Consider the following 21,176-nt stretch of genomic DNA (forward strand, 5'->3'; position numbering starts at 1 on the left):
CCCAGGTGCTCCAGAAATGCAGTGTGTCATGTGTGTGTGCACATACTGCACTCCTCCAAATACCCCACAATAGGTAGCTTCTTCTTCCAAACACCCCACCATCATAAATGAGAGGCATGTGGATCTTTAATAAAATGACAGAGGGACTTTAAATCCATGTGCTGGTTCTCTAGCACATGGGTAGGCAAACTGCGGCCCATGGGCTGGATTCGGCCCAATCGCCTTCTCAATCCGGCCCGCAGACAGTCTGGGAATCAGCATGTTTTTACATGAGAAGAATGTGTCCTTTTATTTAAAAATGAATCTCTGGGTTATTTGTGGGGCATAGGAATTCGTTCATTTATTTATTTTTTCAAAATATAGTCCGGCCCCCCACAAGGTCTGAGGTACAGTGGACTGGCCCTCTGCTGTAAAAGTTTGCTGACCCCTGTTCTAGCATACCCCAGCTGGTTACAGACAACATAATTGCACTGATTCTTTATGCAGTGTGTGTGTGTGTGTGTGTGTGTGTGTGTGTGTGTGAGAGAGAGAAAATAGATGAGCCGGATGGCGTGAGGATATTTACATGGGCACTTAGCCAGGAAACAGTGTTGTGTTTTCCATAGATATGCTTCTTTAGGGAGGGTATCTCATCTGAATGTTTCAAGTTTCCTCTGCAGTCCTTCCTATAGGGAAGGTAAATTCCACAGAATTCTATGCCTACAAACTGGGGGACCCTGGGGGAGAGAAAGAAAGCGCATTTATGCCGGACTATGCCATTGAATTTAAAATTAAATGCTGTTCATTTCATTTACAGTAATATTGTGCGATACTTGAGGGCTACCTGCCTCTAGCTATTTCACTTTTAAAAAACAAAACAAAAACAAATAACGAAAACAAGGAATATATGAAAGATATTCTTAAGAATAAGCTGAACTGCTGGAGAATCACGGCATTGAAAAACCGAGCATTAAAAACCTACTTAGAAACATCCTCCCATTAATACCCCTTATAAAATCTTGTATCACATCCCTAAACCTCCTCAACTGACTTGGAAATGAACCAGATTTGATTTCACTGAGTGGCGTTTGCTTACACGTAAGAAGGCTTAAAGTTGTGCAACAAGGCATCCTGACCCTATGTGTGGGGCTTAACTTCCAGGCAAGCGTATATAGGATTGCAGCCCTGGTGTGAGGGAGAGGCATTTTGGCTTGCCTTGGTGTGTGTGTGTGTGTGTGTGTGTGTGTGTGTGTGTGTGTGTGTGGAATAAAGTATGAACTGCTTTCTTTTTTACATGCAGCTGAGGTTGCAGGCTAAGATCCCTTAGGATGATAGTGTAGCTCTACAGTGCTGCTTCCTTGAGTGTGTGTGAGCTGAGCCACCGGGTAGTGTAATAGCAGATGCTTGCCTGCGCTAAGCTGATTTACTTGTTTAAGATCTGACCTCATCATTCTGTCAGGATGGATTCCCACCTATACAGTTAGGAAGATCTTAGCAGAACTGTCCGCGACATACAGAGGAAGCCTCAGTGAGAGAAAGGGAAGGACAAGTATTAGGAACACGAGCATTTCTTCCTTTCGTTCCTTATTTTGGAGAGGATGAAGCAGAGGCATTGAAAAACACAGGAGACGAACACAGGGTCTGTTTCCTTTCTGGAACAACAGGATTTTTTTGTAGCAGTGTTTTCCTTCTCTCTTTCTCTTTCCCCTTCCACAACTTGTGAAGATGTCAGTCTCGGGGAAGAAGGAATTTGACGTGAAGCAGATCTTGAGGCTCCGCTGGAGATGGTTCAGCCACCCCTCTCAGAGTTCCACAGGCACCGGAGGTTGCCTGCAGCAGGAAGGATATGAGCATAGAGGGACACCAGTTCAGAACAGGCTGAAGAGCCACTCGCGGGACAGAAATGGGCTGAAGAAAAACAACAGCCCAATACGACACAACATCTTGGCGCCAGTGCCTGGACCGACCCCAGTGCCCCACCGGCCGATCCAGACTTGGCCTGAGCAGCAGAACTTCATCGAGCACCTGCAAGCCACAGAGCAGGTGCCGAAAGCTGTCAGAGAGGAGGAAGGGGACAAAGAAGAGCTGGACAGAAAGGCGCAGGAGCTGCAGATGATCACAGAGGAGAGCAAGGATGAGTCCGTCGAGAGGTGGGTGATTTAGAGGGCAGCGCTGAAGAAAACCAGCTGCATGTTATTGCTGTTATTAATGGTCATTGTTTGTAGTTATTGCTAACGTTGTTATTGTTGTCATATATAAAAAGCGCCATCAATGTGCACAGCACATTGCAATGCACAAGAGAACAAGTCCCTGCCTGGAGGAACTTACAGTCTAAAATATAACATGGCGGGGGGTGAGAGGGGAATGGCAGAAATCGAAGCAGACAGGGTATCCATGTGCATTTATTTTGGTTGCATGTTCTTATACTTGGTTAGAGCAGGGTATGGAAAGGGCCTTAACTCAGTGGTAAGGCATCCACACTTTATATGCAGAAGGTCCCAGGTTCCGTTCCCAGCATCTCCAGGCAGGGCTGGGAATACCCCCTGCCTAAAATTTTGGAAAACTGCTGCTAGCCAGTGTAGACAATACAGTGGTACCTCGGGTTAAGTACTTAATTTGTTCTGGAGGTCCGTTCTTAACCTGAAGCACCACTTTAGCTAATGGGGCCTCCTGCTGCTGCTGCGCCGCCGGAGCACAATTTCTGTTCTCATCCTGAAGCAAAGTTCTTAACCTGAATCACTATTTCTGGGTTAGCGGAGTCTGTAACCTGAAGCGCCTGTAACCTGAGGTACCACTGTACTGGGCCATATGGGCCAGTGGTCTGACCTGGCATATAACAGCTTCCTTTTCCCCCAGTTAAGGGTTTGTGAGCCTAAAGTTTAATGAGAAAGGTGAGCTTTGGCCTAAACTGCTTACTCTTTCTTTCTTTCCCAACTGTCTCTTCTTAAATAAACCTTACTGTTGCTGTTGTCTTGGAAATGAATATACTGTCCAGTTCTTAGGAAGCATGCTTTGTTTCATTTTTTAAAAAATGCTGGGGCTTTTTAACCCTAAGTGAATGAAACCCCTTCCTCTAAAATTCACACACATCACACTGTGCTAAATACTGCTATTTTGTGTGTGTGTGAATGGCGTTTCCTGTTTATGAGATGCACCCCCCCCACCAAGGAACAAGGTCTTTTGTGCTTCACCTTGTTTTTACTCCCACCCCCTTCCCCCCTGACACTTCTCTAAGAATTTTCAGTAGCTTCTGTAGAGCGTGTTAATTTGTCTTCAGATAAATGAACCAGCTCAAAACCTTCCCTTTCCCGTGACTTTATCAATAAGTTCAAACTTTGATGAATGGAAAACGTTGGGACACACACAGACACTGCCACCAGTCCTCTTTGTTGCTGCTGTTTATTGCCTCATTGATGAATATAATTAACCTTGAACCATACTGGGAAGTGGCAAGGAGCTTCTTAAAGGTTTATTTTAAAATTGCAGTAATCTCACCCGCAGCTTGCTGAAGGGAGAGAGCCGAGGGCAGTCATGCACACTTGCTTGGGAGTACTATTAAACTAAATGCTTGACGGCGGGGGCAGTGGGTGTGGGGGGGACGGGACACTTGCTTGTCAGGGATTGATATGTTGGATTGACCTGTAAGTCCTAAACACACATGGAGGCTGATCCTCTAGGAATAAGTTCCCTTGTGTTCATTTGAACTAACTACTAACCCAGAGTAGACAACCTTTCTAAGTAAAATGTCACTGAAAATGAGCAGGAAAGCATTAGGGTTCAGATTTAGGATGGGAGTCACTTCTTGTGAGAAACTGATAGCAACAGATAGCAACAAGGGCCAAAAGCAAAAAAAAGGGGAGGGTGGTGGAAATGTGGTTCCAGAAGTAATTTGTTTTAAAAAACAGTATGTTGTAGTGGTTGGAGTGTTGGGACAAGAAACCTGAGATGTCAGGGGTCAAATCCCTTCTCAGTCCTGAAGCTGACTGGGTGACCTTGGGCCAGTCACTTTCTCTTAGCCTAACTTACCTCACAGAATTGCTGTGAGAATATTTATTTAGTTCAGTCAGGATGCAAATGTATTTGCTCCAATACAAACTGTACATGTATTGCAAAAAATATATATAATTTTAGTCTCCGCCATTTTTTCATGCCAGGGAAAAAGGAATTCTGTTTGACAACCTGCATTTTAAAAAATTGCTTCTCATTTCTCCAGCTTGTGATGTGTAGCAATCCTGATTCGTTCAAATCTATGTCTGGGCAAGTTGAACAAAAGGCACGTTGGCATATTGAAATCTATAGAGAATTCATTAAGTGCCTGACACCAGTGTACTTTTTGCACTGATGCCAACAAGAATGCAGCAACATACTCAGTAATGGAATTTCCCTTGTGAAGTCTGATTCTACACACCTTTACTGATAAGTGTTCAATGAAGGCCAATGGGGCTTACTTCCAAGTAAGTGTATGAGAGAGCATAGCTTGAGCAGGGACATTGAGCATGAAGAACAACAAATATGGTGGAAACAGTGGAAACTGCTATACTAAGGCAAATGCAGCAACGCCCAACCAACTTTGTTGTGTCCTCAGCTTGCATGACTTCTTACTTATGGCCTTTCTAAGGGTAGCACTGCTTACTAGCTGTCTACTCCTTATAACTCAGAAGAGAAGAGGATGGGGGACAAACAAGAATTACTTGACTCCTCCTAGCAGCCCAGATACGCACCAACCACCATTGGCTGGAAAGATCCCTTTCTCTGCTGGTAGCTGGCTAAAGTTGGGCTGAAATTCTCAGAAAAACAATTTTATCAGAATTTCTTTGAATTTTTCTTTTTCTGAACTGTTGGAAAAGGTTGATTCTCCCTTGGAGAATATTCAACAAAATGGCCTCCTCAGTTTCTTAATCCAATAATTGGATGGAGAATTTCAGCTCCTGCTAAGCACCCCCAATTTTCATATTGTTTCAATTTTCATATTGTTTACTGAATTTTCATATTCAGTAATTCAGTAATATTAAATAAAGCAATGGGCACACCTTCCTTCTCCTGGTCCTTTTCTCCTGGACAATTGCTTCCTTCCTCTATCAGAATGAATGAGCAACAGTCTCATTCAGCATTAACCTGAATCAAAATGTCTCAAAAGAAAATTTTCTGGGAATTCTTTTTGCTACCACAAAACCTGAGAATTCCACATACCTCCCAGAGATTAATCTGAATATCCTCCTCCCCAGTCTTGCCTCCCACAATAAGGGTGGAAAATTTTGGGAGGCCACTTTTGCCCAGCAAAACTCAACAAGTCAATATAGTCATCACTGCTGGGATGCCTTCAAAATTGTGTGGAGTCTGGCCTTCCTTTGAGAGTCTCTCCATATATCCTACAGCAGCTGTCAGGAATATTGAACAGGGACATGGAAAAGTCACTGTATGAGAACAATTCCAGGCACAAAAGTACTTCCAGTTGTAATGGACCTGGCATGGGGAATCATAAGAAGCTGCTTTGTACCACATCAAGCTAGTTGTCCACCCAACTTGGATTGCCTACTTTGACTACTCAGAATGAGGTCCTCCTCATTGACTGTTTCTGGATCCTTTCAACTGGAGTCCCTGGAAATTAGGCCTTGAACCTTCAGCATGCAAAGTGTGCTCTCTTCCTCTAAGCCAGTGTTTCCCAAACTTTTTTGGGCAATGGCACACCTGTTTACTGAAAAAAAATCTCGCGGCACACCACCATTAAAGCCCCGCCCCGTGACGTCAGCGCGCAGCGTCATGCCGGGAGGGACGCACGAAAGTGAAAGTTTTTTCCCTCCCCCTTGCCGGGGAACCTTCAAGCTTTGGGGGTGGGAGGAGGCAGCAGAGCGAGGGACTGAGGGACGGCGGCAACTGAGGCGGCGGCGGCTGTTGTGGTGGTGGCGGCGATAGCGGGCGGAGGAGGGGGCGGCGGCGGGGCTTGAGGAGCCGTCGCCGGGAGTTGCTGCAGCTCCTCGAAAGGCTTCTCTCAGCTGCGCTCAATCCGCCTCGGAGAGGATTTCCCCTCCGGTCCCATGCGTTCGTTTGGGGCATCGCTCCGGCTGCTCCCTCTCCCGCCGCGCAGGAGCGATGCCTCTCTCTGGCTCTCCCTCCGCGCAGGCTGAGGGAGGGAGGGAGGTGCGCGTGTGACCCGTCTCTGCTGGGAGACCAAACCCAGTGAGGCAGAGTCGCGCGGAGGCGCCCAGGCAGCGCTGCCGGCTGCGAGGAGGAGCGCCAGGCAGCAGCAGGAGGCGCGGCCTCTCCTCGCCGCCGCCGCCCCGCCTCTCGCCGCCCGCCTTGCCCGCCTCCCTCCAGGCATCTCGCGGCACACGAGGCAACGTCTCACGGCACACTCGTGTGCCGCGGAACACCGGTTGGGAAACACTGCTCTAAGCTATAGCCCAACTTAGAAGCCCCTCAGAGTCTGTGGAGAAGGTCCTTTACATTTCCTGCTTCCTGCTCGTTTTAACTGGAGGTCCTGGGGAGTGAACCCAGGATCTTCTGTGTGCAAATTGATGCTGCCCTATCACTAAATTATGGTCCCTACCTGGATAGGGCAGCATCACTGTGTTTTGCACTATCTGTGTTTTGAAACCCTAAAACATATTTCCTCTGGAACAGCCTTTCCAGCTACGGGCTTCAACAATGGGATCAGAATGAGAAGTTGTTTCCAATTACTAAGCAGTGCATTGTTGTTGTTGTTGTTGTTGTTGTTGTTGTTGTTGTTGTTGTTGTTGTCATTGGTAGTGGTGGTGGTGAAGAAGAAGCTCCAGGTAGATTCCCATATGTGTGTCATGGACTGGTTGGATGCAGAGGAATGGTGGGAGGAACTAGCTGGAGAACCTTCAGGAAAGGAAGGCTCAGAGCCCAGGGATTGGTGGTGGAATGATGATGAGTGGTCAGAGGGAGAAGAGGGAGAAGACAGGGAAGAGGAGGTGTCAGATGCTGAAGAGGTAACAGGGCTGAGTGAGCTGGGAGAGTCTGTGGCAGAGAGAAACCCAGAATCAGAGGCAGAAGCTGAAGCAAGAGAAGAGGGAGGCCAAGAGTAAGAGGTGAGTCCGGCTGGTGAAGAGTCACGGGTGTCTCTCCCTCTTGCTACGACAATCTCCCCTTCCCCTCAGTCTCCCAGAACCAGAAGAGGCATGAAAAGAGCAGAGGAGTAGTTGGCTTCATGCAGGCGCAGTCTCTGATTGCTTGGGAAAAGCCTGAGGAGGTGGGCACTTTCAGTCTTGGCAACTGATTTTCATGGAAGAAGACCACTGGGAATGAGCTGCTCTGCTCATTAAGTCTCCACAGTCAAGTCTGTGGAGATCCTTCTTTTTGCTAATAAAGTTAACTATCTTTGAACTGTGTGATTACAGACCAGCACACTCCTGTGACAATGTGTTAGAAAAGTCTGATCACTGAGCTATGGCCATGACCCAGCAAAGTTCTAATTGGTTCCCATTAGCAGCTCAATAGGATTGGTAGGCAGGGAGACCAACAGCAGGTGAAGGCAGAGCAAAGGAAGGCAGAGAAAACTAATTTATTGTTTTGTCCCTGGCCTCTTCCATCCTGAGTTGCACAAGGGAAATGCTCCAGTTACAGATAGGTAGCCGTGTTGGTCTGCCATAGTCAAAATAAAAAAAATTCCTTCCAGTAGCACCTTAAAGACCAACTAAGTTAGTTCTTGGTAAGGGAAATGCTGAGAATGAGGAAGCACCAGAGGATAAGCAGTGACATCCCTTTGACTGGTTGTAAGCCAGGAGACAGGCAGGTGAGAAGGCTGAGGTTGGTGGGGCACTTTGTCCTAATGGACCAGCCTCCACTGTTAAGCCACCAGCAGATCTATCCTCTGTGAAAACAGTCAGTGAAAGGGCCAGTATTAAAAATGGGCAGAGGGTTAGACATGCTAGTCATGTCGCTTCTTAAACATTAACTCATTTATTATGACACATGCTTCTTCAACCAGATCCCTGCTTCATCAGATGCATGTAGTGTTATCCTCACTTGGCATATGTATGGGTGCAGAAGGGGGCAAAAAAAGAGGAGTGAACACTGGTATCAAATGTCCCAAAATGCAAAAAGTACTGTCTGTGACCATCTGCTTGAAGTTTAAAAGCATGCGGTGCAAACGCAAGCTGTTTGTACATTGCATATTTTTCGACTGGGTGTTTTATTCTGTTTTGCAGTGTTAAAGTTAGTGATTGTCTGCGTTACAACCCAAGAAGGGGATGGGTGAGAAAGTGGAAGGCATAATAGTATTTAACATTCCCGCACCCAGCAATTAAGGGTCAGGCTATGGCACTTCTCATCTGCTGCCTAGCTTCCCCAAATCGTGATGACACATGTCTAGCGTCTCTCATGAACTTCACCAAACGACAAATACAGGGATTGTGGACTCATCTAATGGGAACTGTTTGACTCACAACCTCTTTCTATCAAGGATTCGTGACTGTCAGGATTGACTGGGCGTTGCGTTTTTCATGTCCTTGTCAATGACTATCTTCTCATTACCATAGAATATGGTGTTCTTGCCTCTAAAATGTCTAGTGTTTTGACAGACATTCTAGGCATTTTTTTTTAAACTGAGTGGCCAAATTCCCCCCCCCCCCGTGGTTTGGATCCAATGATGACACAATACAAGTGGAAGACTATTCTATTCATAGAAGAGCTGAAGGGGGATGTCCCAAATTCCCTATTACAGCTGCAACCTGCCATTCCCACCCCCATAATAATTTTGGATAACTCCCTCACCACCAGGAGAAGCTTCTCAAACAGTATGCATGCTTGGCAGGCAGAAGGTCACAAGTTTGATCTGCAGCATCCCCAGGTAGGACTGTGAATGGCCGTTGTCTGGAGAGCCACTGCCAGTCAGTGTAGACAGTATTGAGGTAGATGGACAAATACTCTCATTTGCCATAAAGCATCTTCTTATGTTCCTAAGGAAACCCTGTTGCATAAGAGGAACTCTGCTTATTAGAAGGCAAAGCTGTACTGGATCAGACAAGGGTATATAAATTCCAGCCTCTTGATGCCCACATTGGCTATCAGATCCTTTCCAGGAAGGTCACAATCCCCCAAGGTGAGAGCCTTCCATGCTGTGGCTCCCAGGAAATCATATTCAGTGGTATTCTCCTCTTGTAAATGGAGGCTCTGTTCGGCTCCCATAGCTAGCAACTTTTGCTAAACCTCGTAGTACTTAGGCTCCATTTGTGTGCCCATCTAACAAATGCTTCTCATTGCGTCCCCAAATAGTCACCATGCTCAATGTATTTATCAAATATTCCAAGGCTGAAATGGTCAAGTGTAGAACCTTTTCTTACCCCAAGCAAGAAGGAATCAGCAGGCTTGCAAGAGGCTCAGACTTTGCAGAGGGAAGAAACGCCTAAGGGTGGAAAATCTTGAAAAGCAGCTCAGTGGGGACTGAGCATGCTCAATGGGCACGGAATGCTAATTCTTGGGGAAATGGAAATGGAACTCTGGGGAGGGGGGATAGAATGGAATGACACATCCAGAAAGAGGATGCGACTGACCGACTGTCTGGAATCAGGAACGGCAACATTTTGTTATTGCTGCTGCTGTTGTTTTTGAGTACATTATGAATGTAGATGACACTTTAATACAGGGCTGGCAAATCTAGATATCCCACACCCCAGACCATGGCCATGGAGGGTCCCAGGTCCCCCATCTCTGCTGTAAGGGAAACAAATGGCTGCGTCGAGGAGCTTACAATCCAGATTTAGACAGTTGCCTCTCTATTGCCTTTGCTGCTATTCTGAACTGACACTTTAATTCGGGAAATATACCTTGAGCACAGGGAGAAATATTCTGGCATTTAAACTTATGACCCAGACTTGGGAGTACAGATTTTGTCTCCACGAGTATTTATTTGCTACAGGTGCTGAAGCTGTTTCCATAGAACTGGGGCTGCTAGGTGGGCTGGAGGACCATGATCCTGATAGAGATGAACCACACAATAAGCCCAGTGGTGGAGGAACCCTCTCTGGCACCTGGGGCGGGATGCCAAGGGGCAGGGCGAATCACCCGGTGACACATGCACGACGTCTGTATGGACTGTGCATGTGCAGCATCCCATACGGAGAGCGCACATTTACAAACTTTGCATGACAGTGCAGAATATTGCTAGTGAGAAGTGGCTCCAAGCAGTGAGTATGAACAACACTGGCCAATTCCGGTTTCAGGGTGGTCCTTTCAGGCCATTGTGAGCCCTCCAGGATTTTGCTGCCTGCAGAATTGCCCACTTAAATTTCAAGTCACATCTGCACTTTCTATGCAGATGACATTGAACCGGACCACTAACTAGCAGTGTAAGCTTATTCCAGGCTCACACAATGACTTCCAATCAGCGTCGCCTAAATAAGGTCAGGGTCGGCTATACAGAAAATCATTAAGCTGCCTCCGAGTCGGCAGACTTTGGGTGCGAGACTGACAAGGTGAGATGCACACAGCTTGCCTTCAGAAAAGGTGGTTTGGGAGCTCTGGCAGCCTTAGCTCTTTTCACCATCACTATCACCAAATCTGTAGTTTATTAATATTTTTATCCAGAGCTATATCAATAAAAAGGAGAATAATGATAACTGAAGGCAGAATAGAGAACTGAAGCAACGGGGAGGAACTCCCATCATCCCTGACCACTGGCCAAGTTCAGTGGGAGCTGAAGTCCAACTGTATCTGGAGATTCACCATTAGACTGAGAAGTTTGAAAAAATAGCTATCTCTCTTCTTTTTTTGGTGATACAAAATTCACAGGGGAAAAGAAAAGAGGCTTCTAATAGTTGAATTTTCTCCTTGTTACTACTGTCTTGGACTTGTTGAATTACCAACAAATCTGATTTTAATTTTTTTAGATAAATGTGAATATAAGGAACAAAACAGAGGAGGGAAATAGGTGAGAAGGAGAGAGAGATGAAGAATAAAGATTTGTGTGTCAGATAGGGAAGGTGTCAGATAGAGAGCTAGGCAACCACAGTTCTTCTTCCAGGGTAATAATGTTAGCAGAGCACCACTCTTGATAAGTCATCAGCATTTTTGTGCCAATTTTTACTGATATACACATTTTTGCAAGGCATTTCCCCCTAACACAATGCAAATTTGCACAGTATTTTCATGAACATATGTGTTTCTATGCACACTTTACCATAATATATGCAAGCCTATGCAAATTACTTGGCTGCAGAACTGCACTGTAAAATTTGGTGATGTTTCTTGTGCATTGTTTTGGAGAGTGCAGATTTTGTGGGTTTGCCTTTAAATGCAAACATAATCAAATTTCTCCTGCATCCCTACAGGTGAATAGCCCATTTGTTTTCTCATCATCTCTGCCAATTTCTTGCCTCCACAGTCCCCAGTTTTTAAGCTCTTATGACCTCACTTTCTTCATTATCCCAATGTACTCTTTGATTTTTTTCCCTAGGCAAAGAGACCATTCACTTCTCTCCCAGAAGTTGCACAGTTTGCTAACATTCTGCAGTTTCATTTTCTCTGAAACAGCCTATGGCTATGTAGGTAGAGACCACAGGCAACAGATAACGTTTTGTTTATGATAAACATGACATTTGGTAAACCTAACACTGTTGTATGGCTGGGCAATATCACCCAGTGGAGGGACCTTTTCAATTATATACTGGGCCAAGGAAGAAAAATATTCTTTTGTGAATATACTTAATGTTTTCACCAGCTCATTATTACCTCTTACTTTCAGTTCTCCTGTGCCTAATGTTAGACTTTTCTTGTGTAAAGCCTCTGCACTGCAACTCAGGTTTCCCATTTAATTGCATTACACTCAGTAGGGGCATTGTTTGGAAAATAGCTTAAATTATATATTATAGTTTCTCATTATAGGCAGCAAAATTGGCTGTAGCTGTTACCTAAGGGAGCAGCAAGCACCAACTAGCAGCATGGAAGTGCCCTTTAAGTAAAGGTTATACACAATTCTGTAAAACGTAGAGGCAATAAGTGAAGTCATTTACACTTCCATAACAGGCTTTCTATCCTCTTCTTGAAGCCAGGCACACACTTGGGATAAATCACACAACTTTTTATGTTTGTGGCTTGATCCAAATAGCTTGGAAGAATGGCACAACAATGTGCACGGACTCTGAACAGCTGCCCATGATCCTGGCAATGTGCTCACAGCACCCTTCCCCAACCTATGTGCTCCAGTGGTTTTTGGACCACAGCTCCCATCAGGCTCAATGGTGGGAAATGCAGTCCAAAATCGTAGTCCCATGGGGTTGGTGGGAACAAAACATCTGGGGGGCACAAGGTTGGCTAAGGCTGCATTACTTCAGCAGCACTGCCCTCTTTATCATGGGAAATAAAGATAATGGAATGGTACATTTTACTCTTTCTAATTATAGTCCATAAATCTTTCAACATAGCCATTGATTATTCTTGTGAAAAATGGCATCTCAAAAAAAAAGGGGCCTGCAGACAGTGTATGAAATAGCAATGAAATTAGATACTTCAAGCATATTAAAGCAGCGTTTCGATTGTTTTCACAGAGAAGTTGGGGTGACACAGCTATGAAATCAACAGGAAATTGCATCACAGTGTGCGCATTCTTAGGAGGACATAAAAAACGATTGCTCGTTTTATAGAAATGCAGTCTAAAAGCACTTTAGTTAGACCTAATGGACAATTAAAGGTTATTTTACGGCTGAATCATTGACTTCCAAACTATTTATGAGGAGTTAGGCACAGGCCATTAGCGCTGTGCGCTTCATGCTTTAGACAATTGTCCATGCTGTGTTGACCACTTTACCCATCAGCTTTGGTCCTTACCAGGGATGGGAAAGAAATTTGGTTCAGTTCCCATTTAAAGGTGAACTCACATAATTTGCACATTTCACAGCTATATGAGAAATAAAGCCTTCAGAATTCTCAGAATTTTGCAATGCAATAGTCCAGCCAACTGAGACCTGTGGGTGTAGGGCTGTATACAAAATAGACAGACAGACAGACAGACAGACAGACAGACAGACAGACAGACAGATGATAGATAGATAGATAGATAGATAGATAGATAGATGATAGAATGAATGCTAAAATGCATACATTCTGAAAAAGTGTGCATAAAAGTGCATATTGTTGTTAAAATAACACACAAAAGGCCACTACATTAAGGAAAGTTGTTCTGCAAAAATGTGTATGGTAGGTACACCCCCCCCGAAAAACTTCACCAGGACAACCCACCTGTCTATCACATGACACCTGCCAAAATCTCTTGTGTGGGGTTCCAAAGCACCTGACAGCCAGCCATGAAGTCTGTTCCTCACACTCTCCTGTGAGTGGAGGGTTGTGGTTGGTGATGCAGTGCACAGACCTCTCTGTGGCAGCACATCCTTTGTGTAATGCACTCCTTCTATAGCAGAGGTGGGGAAATGCAAGACCAGGGGCTGACTGCACCAGCCCAGGAGCTGGCATACTTATTTCCCCTCCAACCTGCCACCCCCAATCTTCCATCCTGGCCAGCGTGAGACTCTCAGGGTTCTGGTTTGGGTGATTCTTCTGCAGCAGAGCAAATAGATGCTCCAACTTCATTATCTCCTGTTCTTTCTCATGCACATATATTAGAGAGGGGAATGTAAGCAGCATTCCTAGAACTCCATCTCAGCTTCAAATGAGTAACCCTTTGCTCTCTCTTTCAAAACTGCCAGCTATTTCTCTCTCTCCCACTCTCTCCCACTTTCCCCTAAGTTTGACGGGTGCAGCCATGCCAAAGTGCTGAAGTATATCTCATTCAGAGAACAAGAGAGATCCCCAGCTCTCAGGGGACCATCTCCTAAGAATTAATTCCCATCAGCTGGACCTCTTGGACCTTTTAGCCATCCAACTGTTTTACAAAGGAGTGGCTGGACAGCAGCTGCCTAAACTGCATCTATCTTCATTTGTGGCAGGAGCAGGGAATCTGTGGGTCTTCCAGATGCCATTGAATTCCAGCTCCCTTCATCTTAAACCAGCATGGCCAAAAGCCAGGGATGATGGGAGTCTGGACAACATCTGAAGGGCCACAGCGCCCTTTCCCCCACCTCCTCGACTACAGTATCTGTTTACCCTCATTCTCCATGAATACTGATCTACTCCTCTGGAAGTTTCAAAGCAAAATGCTGGTCACACCACATTATGCTTGGCTCAGCTTAGATCAGACACCCCCAAACTTGGCCCTCTAGCTGTTTTGGGATTACAACTCCCATCATCCTTGACCACTAGTCCTGTTAGCTAGGGATGATGGGAGTTGTAGTCTCAAAACAGCTGGAGGGCCGAATTTGGGAATGCCTGGCTTAGATCCATGCAACACAGCTGTGAGTTGTGAGTCAGGATGACCTACAAGAAAAAAACAGCAGATAAGAGCCTAAACCCCTCCAATTGTCATCCAACTTACCAGAACAGCATGTCTGAGGGAGAGGAAAGGAATTTGTGCAAGGCTGACTGGTGAGCTTTGTGGCTGATCCTGAACTCCACATTGGCACAGAGTAGTCAGTGCCCCCCCCCTTTAGTCTCAAGTGTGCATCCGCCTCCTGTTCTTTTAGCTCCAGAATTAAATCATGCTCAGTATGGATTCCTGACATCTTAGATTAGCATTTGGGTGCTCCTCCCCCTGTTCCTCTGCACCCTTCAGCTCTAAGAGCTGTCAACACCTATTAGTTCTAATCAGAGCGGAAGCCTCACCACATCTTTCAGAACTGGGCCCTACACGCTTACTGCAAGCTGATGTGCAAAGTGCTAAAACGCATGAAATCCCAACTGTGGGAAAATAACAATTCTGAGGTTTTCCATATGGCTGGAAGCAGCACCTTTGCAATAACTTTTCAGAGCAGACCTACTGTGTTATTCCCTAGAATCACAGAATTCTACATTTTTAATTATTATTCTCCTTCTCCTCCTCCCTCCCCTCCCCCATATCATTTATAAATTGGTTCCCATGAGGCATCCTGAAGTGATTCACCAAATAATAAAATATATGTATAAAATAGTTTACATTGAAACACTTAAAACAACTGCATTTATTAAAAAAAACAACCGATTAAAAACACAGTTTGTAGTTTAAAACAGTTCAGAACAACAACACGTGCATGCATTCAATCAGTTCAAAACAGTACAACAGAGATATTGACTGGGATCAAGATGCCAATTTTGGGAGTTTGTTGAAAGGGGAACTTAACCTGGAGCTGGAGTTCCTTCTCTGCTTAACCCCAGAAACCCTTTTCAGATCTCATGTATGGCACATATATAGTAAAAGTCACGAAGGGGCAGTATTTTCCCTTCGTTTTTGCCCTTGTCTAGCTGGGGATTTGCTCCATGCTATGATAAAGATATTTCCTCTGTCATCTTTCCTGAACAGCTTTTGGTAGATTTCTCTCTTTCCACTCCCCCTCTCCCCCGTTCCAGTTGACAATCCTCTCCTCTAACCCCCTCTTGCTTTTCCGTCTTTTGACACCAAGTATAATCTTCTGCGTCATCGGAACAACAGTGTGAAAGGTATCATCAGGACAGCAGCTCAGTTTCCCAAAGATGCTGTTTCTACGGAAACGCATGTTTCTAATTATGGTGGGTCTTTCTGACAGCTTATGCAAAACTGTACATCACTTTAGAGGGGAGCTTCATGGCACACATGCTCCCAGCACCCATTAATTTAACATTCTCTGGCTCTCAAGTACTCAGTTACTTGGAAGGGGGAAGAAGGTAGAGATTTTCATCCAGTTCACATTTTAATGGAAGCTACCTTTGGGAATTCACATGTCTCTGAATTTTGTGATGCATTTTCACAGCCAAAAATTGGGCACACAAAAAGTGTCTATTAAGGTAAAAGTGTGCTCAATAGATTAATCAACTAAAGCTTTCACTGATCATTTCATGGAGGCACATTCTCACCAGTATGACTGTGAGCTAAAAGCAGTCTTGCTTATTTCCCCCCTTAGGCTACTTTTAGGCTATTTTTGTTACGATAAATTATTAGGTAATGAAAAATAACATGCTACACAATCTTGGTAGCTTTTATCTATGAGAAAGTATGTGTAGAGAAGTTTTCCATGAGAAAATCTGTATAAAGTTTTCCCTCTCCCCAAATACTAGAACGTGTGGAATGTCTTGCTGTAAGATATGGTGATGATCGTTGTCAGGGGCTCAGGGACAGAGGCACAGGGGAGAGAGGAGATGGAGAGCGAAGGGGAAGGATCTGAGGGCAGCATAGGGGAGTATGACAGTGACCCAAGAGATTCCATGAGCTTCTCCAGCGAATCAGAAGATTCCCAGAAGGAGGCGCCGATGGTCAGGGCAAGGGGGGCCAGCGGGGACTCCCAAAGCAGCAGCTGGAGATCAGGGCCAGCTTCCCCACCAGAGCGTAGTGGGGGGGGGGGGAGGAGTCCCAAGTGTCAGGTCCAACGGCTCTGCCAGCAGGGAGAGGAGATGAGTCGAGACTGACCACGCCTCTATCGGAGAGTGGGGAAACGGAGGGGAGGTCAACTCCAGCTAGCCTTCCCGAAGGGGGAAGCAGTGACAGGAGCAGTGTAATGGTCAGGAGGAAGGTTACCGGCTGGGCGCGCGCGCCAAGTTCAAATGTACAGGCGCGCGGGACAGCAGAAAGCCCGGATCGGGAACCAGGTCCTAAAGCCCGCCGGAAGCAGGGAGAACACTCAGGGGAATCAGCGTCAGAAGAGTCTAGGAAGGGCGAGACCCCAGCTGACAGGTGGACCCAGAGGAGGAAAGAGCGGAGGAAGAGGTGGAGCAAGGCTAGGGTCTTAAACTGGTGTCTGGGGGGAGGAGACTCAGACGGAGCTTCGGCGGTCTAGAGTTTCAGACGTAGAGCTGCACGCTACGGCTGTGGAAGTGAAAATGAACTTCAATAAAGACTTTTGTATATAACAACGACCTGGCGTTGGTCCTTTGTGAGCTGGGACCTAGGGCAGCTCTGACAATCGTAAACTTAGATAACTTTAGATGGGAATTGGGCAGATTCATAAAGGACAGGTCTGTTAACAGCTGTATGGAATCTTCCAGTTTAGAGTCAGTATGACCCTATATACCAGTTACTGAGGGAACAAACCTTGGCAGAAGGCAATTGCATTCAAGCCCTTCTTGTGGGAAAGGATTTTTCTGAGCATTCTGAGCAGGAAATGAAAAATGTGAGAAACCAATTTGGGAAAAAATCATTTCCTAATGCAAAGTGTCACTCTTCTAGTCCTCATCATATCATCTATTTGGGAAGTCATTTTACTGCAGTCACTGATACCTAAGTCAAATATGAAAACGTATAAGCAATTTCAAAATAAATAAGATTAATTGGAAAAGCAATTATTATAGAGCGGCAGAGTGAACAATTACCGAATCTAGCATAATTAGACTCGCTGTACACAGCCACTACAAATAAATTAGGTCCATCGGCGCCAGCTCCTCTCTAAAGGATTTGTGTAGTGGCTCCCCAGTTACCATAATTCTTCTGCATTTTGTAGCCTTTGGACTTGGACAACTAATCAAGCCATAATTGGCTATTTACCTGACAAGCTGAAATGATTATTAGTATTGCAGAGCAAGGCTCATGCTTTATTACCACGTACGTGAAGGCGCATCTTCTGGGATGTTTGGGTGCATAATGAGAGTATTATTTATTAGGTCACAGTTGCCAAATGGTTTCTAATGCTTCATAAGAGTATGAATATGGAACTATATTAATAAGGTTATTGGGAAAATACATAAAGTTTAAACCAGGGAGCATTGTGTTTTATTAGACACAGACACTCTTGGTGTGAAACAAAGCAGTAACTTAAAGCCTCTGGAAGTTTACCTCACACATGCTAAGCTCATTGCCCTTTCAGCTTCTTCTCAGGGCCTTTGTCTGCCTGGTCATCCAAGCCTGTCGGAACAGGGCATGAAGACAAGGATAATGCCTCTCTCTGTCATTGTTTCCAGGCACTTGTTATTCAGTGTCTTATAGCCTGGGAGGGTGTTACAAGAGTGTGCATGCTTCCTGCCTGCTCAACCTATACTATCATCATCTTACCTGTGAGTCTTGGAAGACCTGCTCCCTTGCCTTGCAGGCTTTCCCCCCACCTGGCCTGGGAGGGCAGGGTCCTGACTGACTCCAGCTACAAACGTCGAGGGAGCTCAGAGAGACCAGATACCATCATGGCTGCGGATGAATACCTAGGGTCCCTTGAACTCTTGACAAGGGGCCATATGGCTCCCCTCCTCCCTAAAATCACTTTACCACAATAACCACATTAGAAATCATTTTACGTGGCCCAAGTACTCGAAGAATCCTGAGTATGGGAAAGGTGAGGAGGAAGAGTGGAAAAATACACATGCCTTGTGTTTGATATCACCACAACAGTGGACTGACTCCAGCTTCAGAAGCTGAGGCTACTGATGAGGCCATAGACCACCTTGGCTCCAAGTCCTGGAAGACTTACTCCCTGCCTTACAGGCCTTTTCCACCTGGCCTGGCCTGGGAGGGTAGGGCTCTGACTGACTCTGACTACAGGGGATGAACATACTTTTGGGCTGGGATATTGTTTAGAGGTTTTTGTTGTGGGTTTTTGTTGCTGTTGCTGATTTTTTTTTTGGTAGCTTTAATTTTAAATTGTATTATGATTTATGTCAAAATTGATTGTATAATGTCTTTAATTTATTGTTTATGATTACTTATGTTATAGGACGTGGGTGGCGCTGTGGGTTAAACCACAGAGTCTAGGACTTGCCGATCAGAAGGTCGGTGGTTCAAATCCCCGTGATGGGGTGAGCTCCCATTGCTCGGTCCCTGCTCCTGCCAACCTAGCAGTTCGAAAGCACGTCAAAGTGCAAGTAGATAAATAGGTACCACTCTGGCAGGAAGGTAAACGGCGTTTCCGTGCGCTGCTCTGGTTCTCCAGGAGTGGCTTAGTCATGCTTGCCACATGACCCGGAAGCTGTACGCCGGCTCCCTCGGCCAATAAAGCGAGATGAGCGTCACAACCCCAGAGTCGGTCACGACTGGACCTAATGGTCAAGGGTCCCTTTACCTTTTTACTTACATTATACTTATAATTCTGTAGTTTTTTTCATGTTGTAAGCTGCCTTGAGCATGGTTTTATTTGTGGGTAAAATGATGATGTATGTATGTATGTATGTATGTATGTATGTATGTATGTATGTAATTTCCTCATGATCATGTATTAGAAAAAGGCAACACCAATCTCCAGTAATCTTTCTTTAGAAGGAAGCACTTGGAGAAAATGGGAGCAGAAAAGAATATCAGTAAATCACGCACTCAATAATCTGTGGGCTTGAGATATAGGACACAGCTATGACACCACTCTGACTCCTTGAATGAGAGATCTGATGCCCTGGCATGGAATTGAAAATTGGGAGAAAGTAGTGATATGTTTTATTGAGTTGGGAAAGGTAATCATAAGTCACTAGCTGGAAAGAAGCAGCATAGGTATAGATCTTCAAGAGAGCGATGGTGGTTTTTAGGGGGTCTGTCATTGCTTTGGACAAATGCTGCTTATGTGAATGTTCCTTCTCCTCTGCTCAGTCTGTGTATTTGTACATGAATGACTCTTCCCATACTGATAAACTCCAGTTGGCCTGCTGTAATGTATTTTACATGGAGCTGCCCTTGAAGATGCTGCAGAAACTAGAATGCAGCTGCTAGAAATCTGACTTGGACTTCCCATTGGGAATATATCTTGCCAATGTTGAAGTTTTACCATTAATTGCCAACAATTGCCAAGCCCAGATCACACTGAAGGTGTTTGCCTTCCAGCCACTCATAGTGGGAACTCACATGCTTAAAGACACTCCTGCTCCTGTATCAGCTCACCTGTATACTGTGGTCATCTGTTGGTAGCCTTCTTCAGGTGTTTGCATTGTCAGAATTGAGACAAGTGGAGACCAGGCAGGAGGCTATTTTTGGCCGTAGCACTGCACCTGTGGAACTCTTTTTTTAGGGAACCTAATCTGAAATTTACCGTGCTATCTTTTAAGTGCTGGGTCTTTTAAGGTACTTTCATAAAGTCTGCCTGCTGCTGCTATTATCAATATTTTATGCTACTTGATATGTTACTGAGACTTGCTGCGTTTATTTTAATATGTTGCACGCTGTCTAGGGATGAATGGTGGAGGTGCAAATTCTCAAATGAAAAATAAATAGCTAGACAAATAAATAAATAAATAAATAATAGAAGCATAAACCAACAAAAGCAACACAGTCTTCAGCAGTGAGCTTTTGAGAGAGTTCAAGTGGATCCGAAGCTGCCTTAAATCAAGTCAGACCATTGGCTAGCCTAATAGAGACATTTTGGAAAGTGATTCCCTCTAATACAGTGCACTTTGTATACTGTTTTCACTAACATGTGCATTTTATAATGCATGTTTTACCCTAGTGCGTGCATTTCTGTACACATTTCTTGACTGGAGGACTGCACTGCAAAATTCAGAGGAGCGAAAATTTCAAAGTTAGCTCTGTTTCAGTTCGTATGTTGTTTCAGAAACTGCATGTTAGGTATGTCTGCCTTTAAATGTGCTCTGGATGGAATTTGCCCTCCACCTGTAGCTTTAACAGATATAGGTCTTAATGTATATTCCATTTTGAGTGTGTGATGGCAAAGAGGTGGATGTTTAATCACTGGGTCTTCATGGTAGCTAGAAAGCTACACACTGTAATGCTGCTTGTTCTGTAAGTCTCCTGATAGTCTTACTGCCTCATAAATACAAACAAGTTCCCTGTTTTCTGAACCACATAAATACTCAACAAGAGAGCTGGGAGTAGGAAAATGGCTCATTTTAATCCCAAACTCATAAAAACAACCCAGTGGTGATAAATGAAAATGATTCTCCAGACCTAACATCATATAAGTTTCCATTAATGTTACATGAGTTTCCCATTATATTGGAGACACATCAATATCACCAGCAGAAGACATTTTCACAAGCATCAGAAATGTGTTTCTTTGGTTCCCCCGCCCCTTCAAAAAGGAAGATGCAGCCCATTCCTATCTGATGATACAATTCACTGAGACAGTAAAAACAAACATGCCTGCATCCCATCTCTTTGCTGTATGTGCAATCAGGAATATGGGCAGAGCACTCCAATGGGGCAGGGAGAGGGAGAAACTGAGGTGGAAAAACTGCTTTTTCCTATGCCCTGGTGACTTCTATCAGTCAGGCAAAATGTGTATGTAAGAGGGGGGATGGGAGAAGAATTAGATTCAGTCCAC

The 21,176-nt window shown here is 44.9% G+C and overlaps 1 protein-coding gene and 1 long non-coding RNA gene across 3 annotated transcripts in view; one reads left to right on the plus strand and one right to left on the minus strand.

Annotated features, from left to right (window-relative positions):
- The window catches only part of LOC310698943, a 273,173-nt gene that overhangs the window by 210,709 nt on the left and 41,288 nt on the right, over nucleotides 1-21,176 (minus strand). The window lies entirely within an intron of this gene.
- Nucleotides 923-21,176, plus strand: part of KLHL4 (kelch like family member 4) — a 51,521-nt gene continuing 31,267 nt past the window's right edge. Inside the window, exon 1 of one of the 2 annotated variants that reach the window (XM_083486684.1) lies at nucleotides 923-2,129. In XM_083486684.1, the coding sequence (XP_083342810.1) occupies nucleotides 1,705-2,129 (425 nt within the window). In that variant the 5' untranslated portion in view covers nucleotides 923-1,704. The remainder of the gene's footprint in view (nucleotides 2,130-21,176) is intronic. The other variant, XM_083486683.1, reaches the window with a different exon arrangement.

The sequence above is a fragment of the Podarcis liolepis genome (assembly GCF_965112155.1).
Source record: "Podarcis liolepis genome assembly, chromosome: Z".
NCBI classification, from domain to species: domain Eukaryota; kingdom Metazoa; phylum Chordata; class Lepidosauria; order Squamata; family Lacertidae; genus Podarcis; species Podarcis liolepis.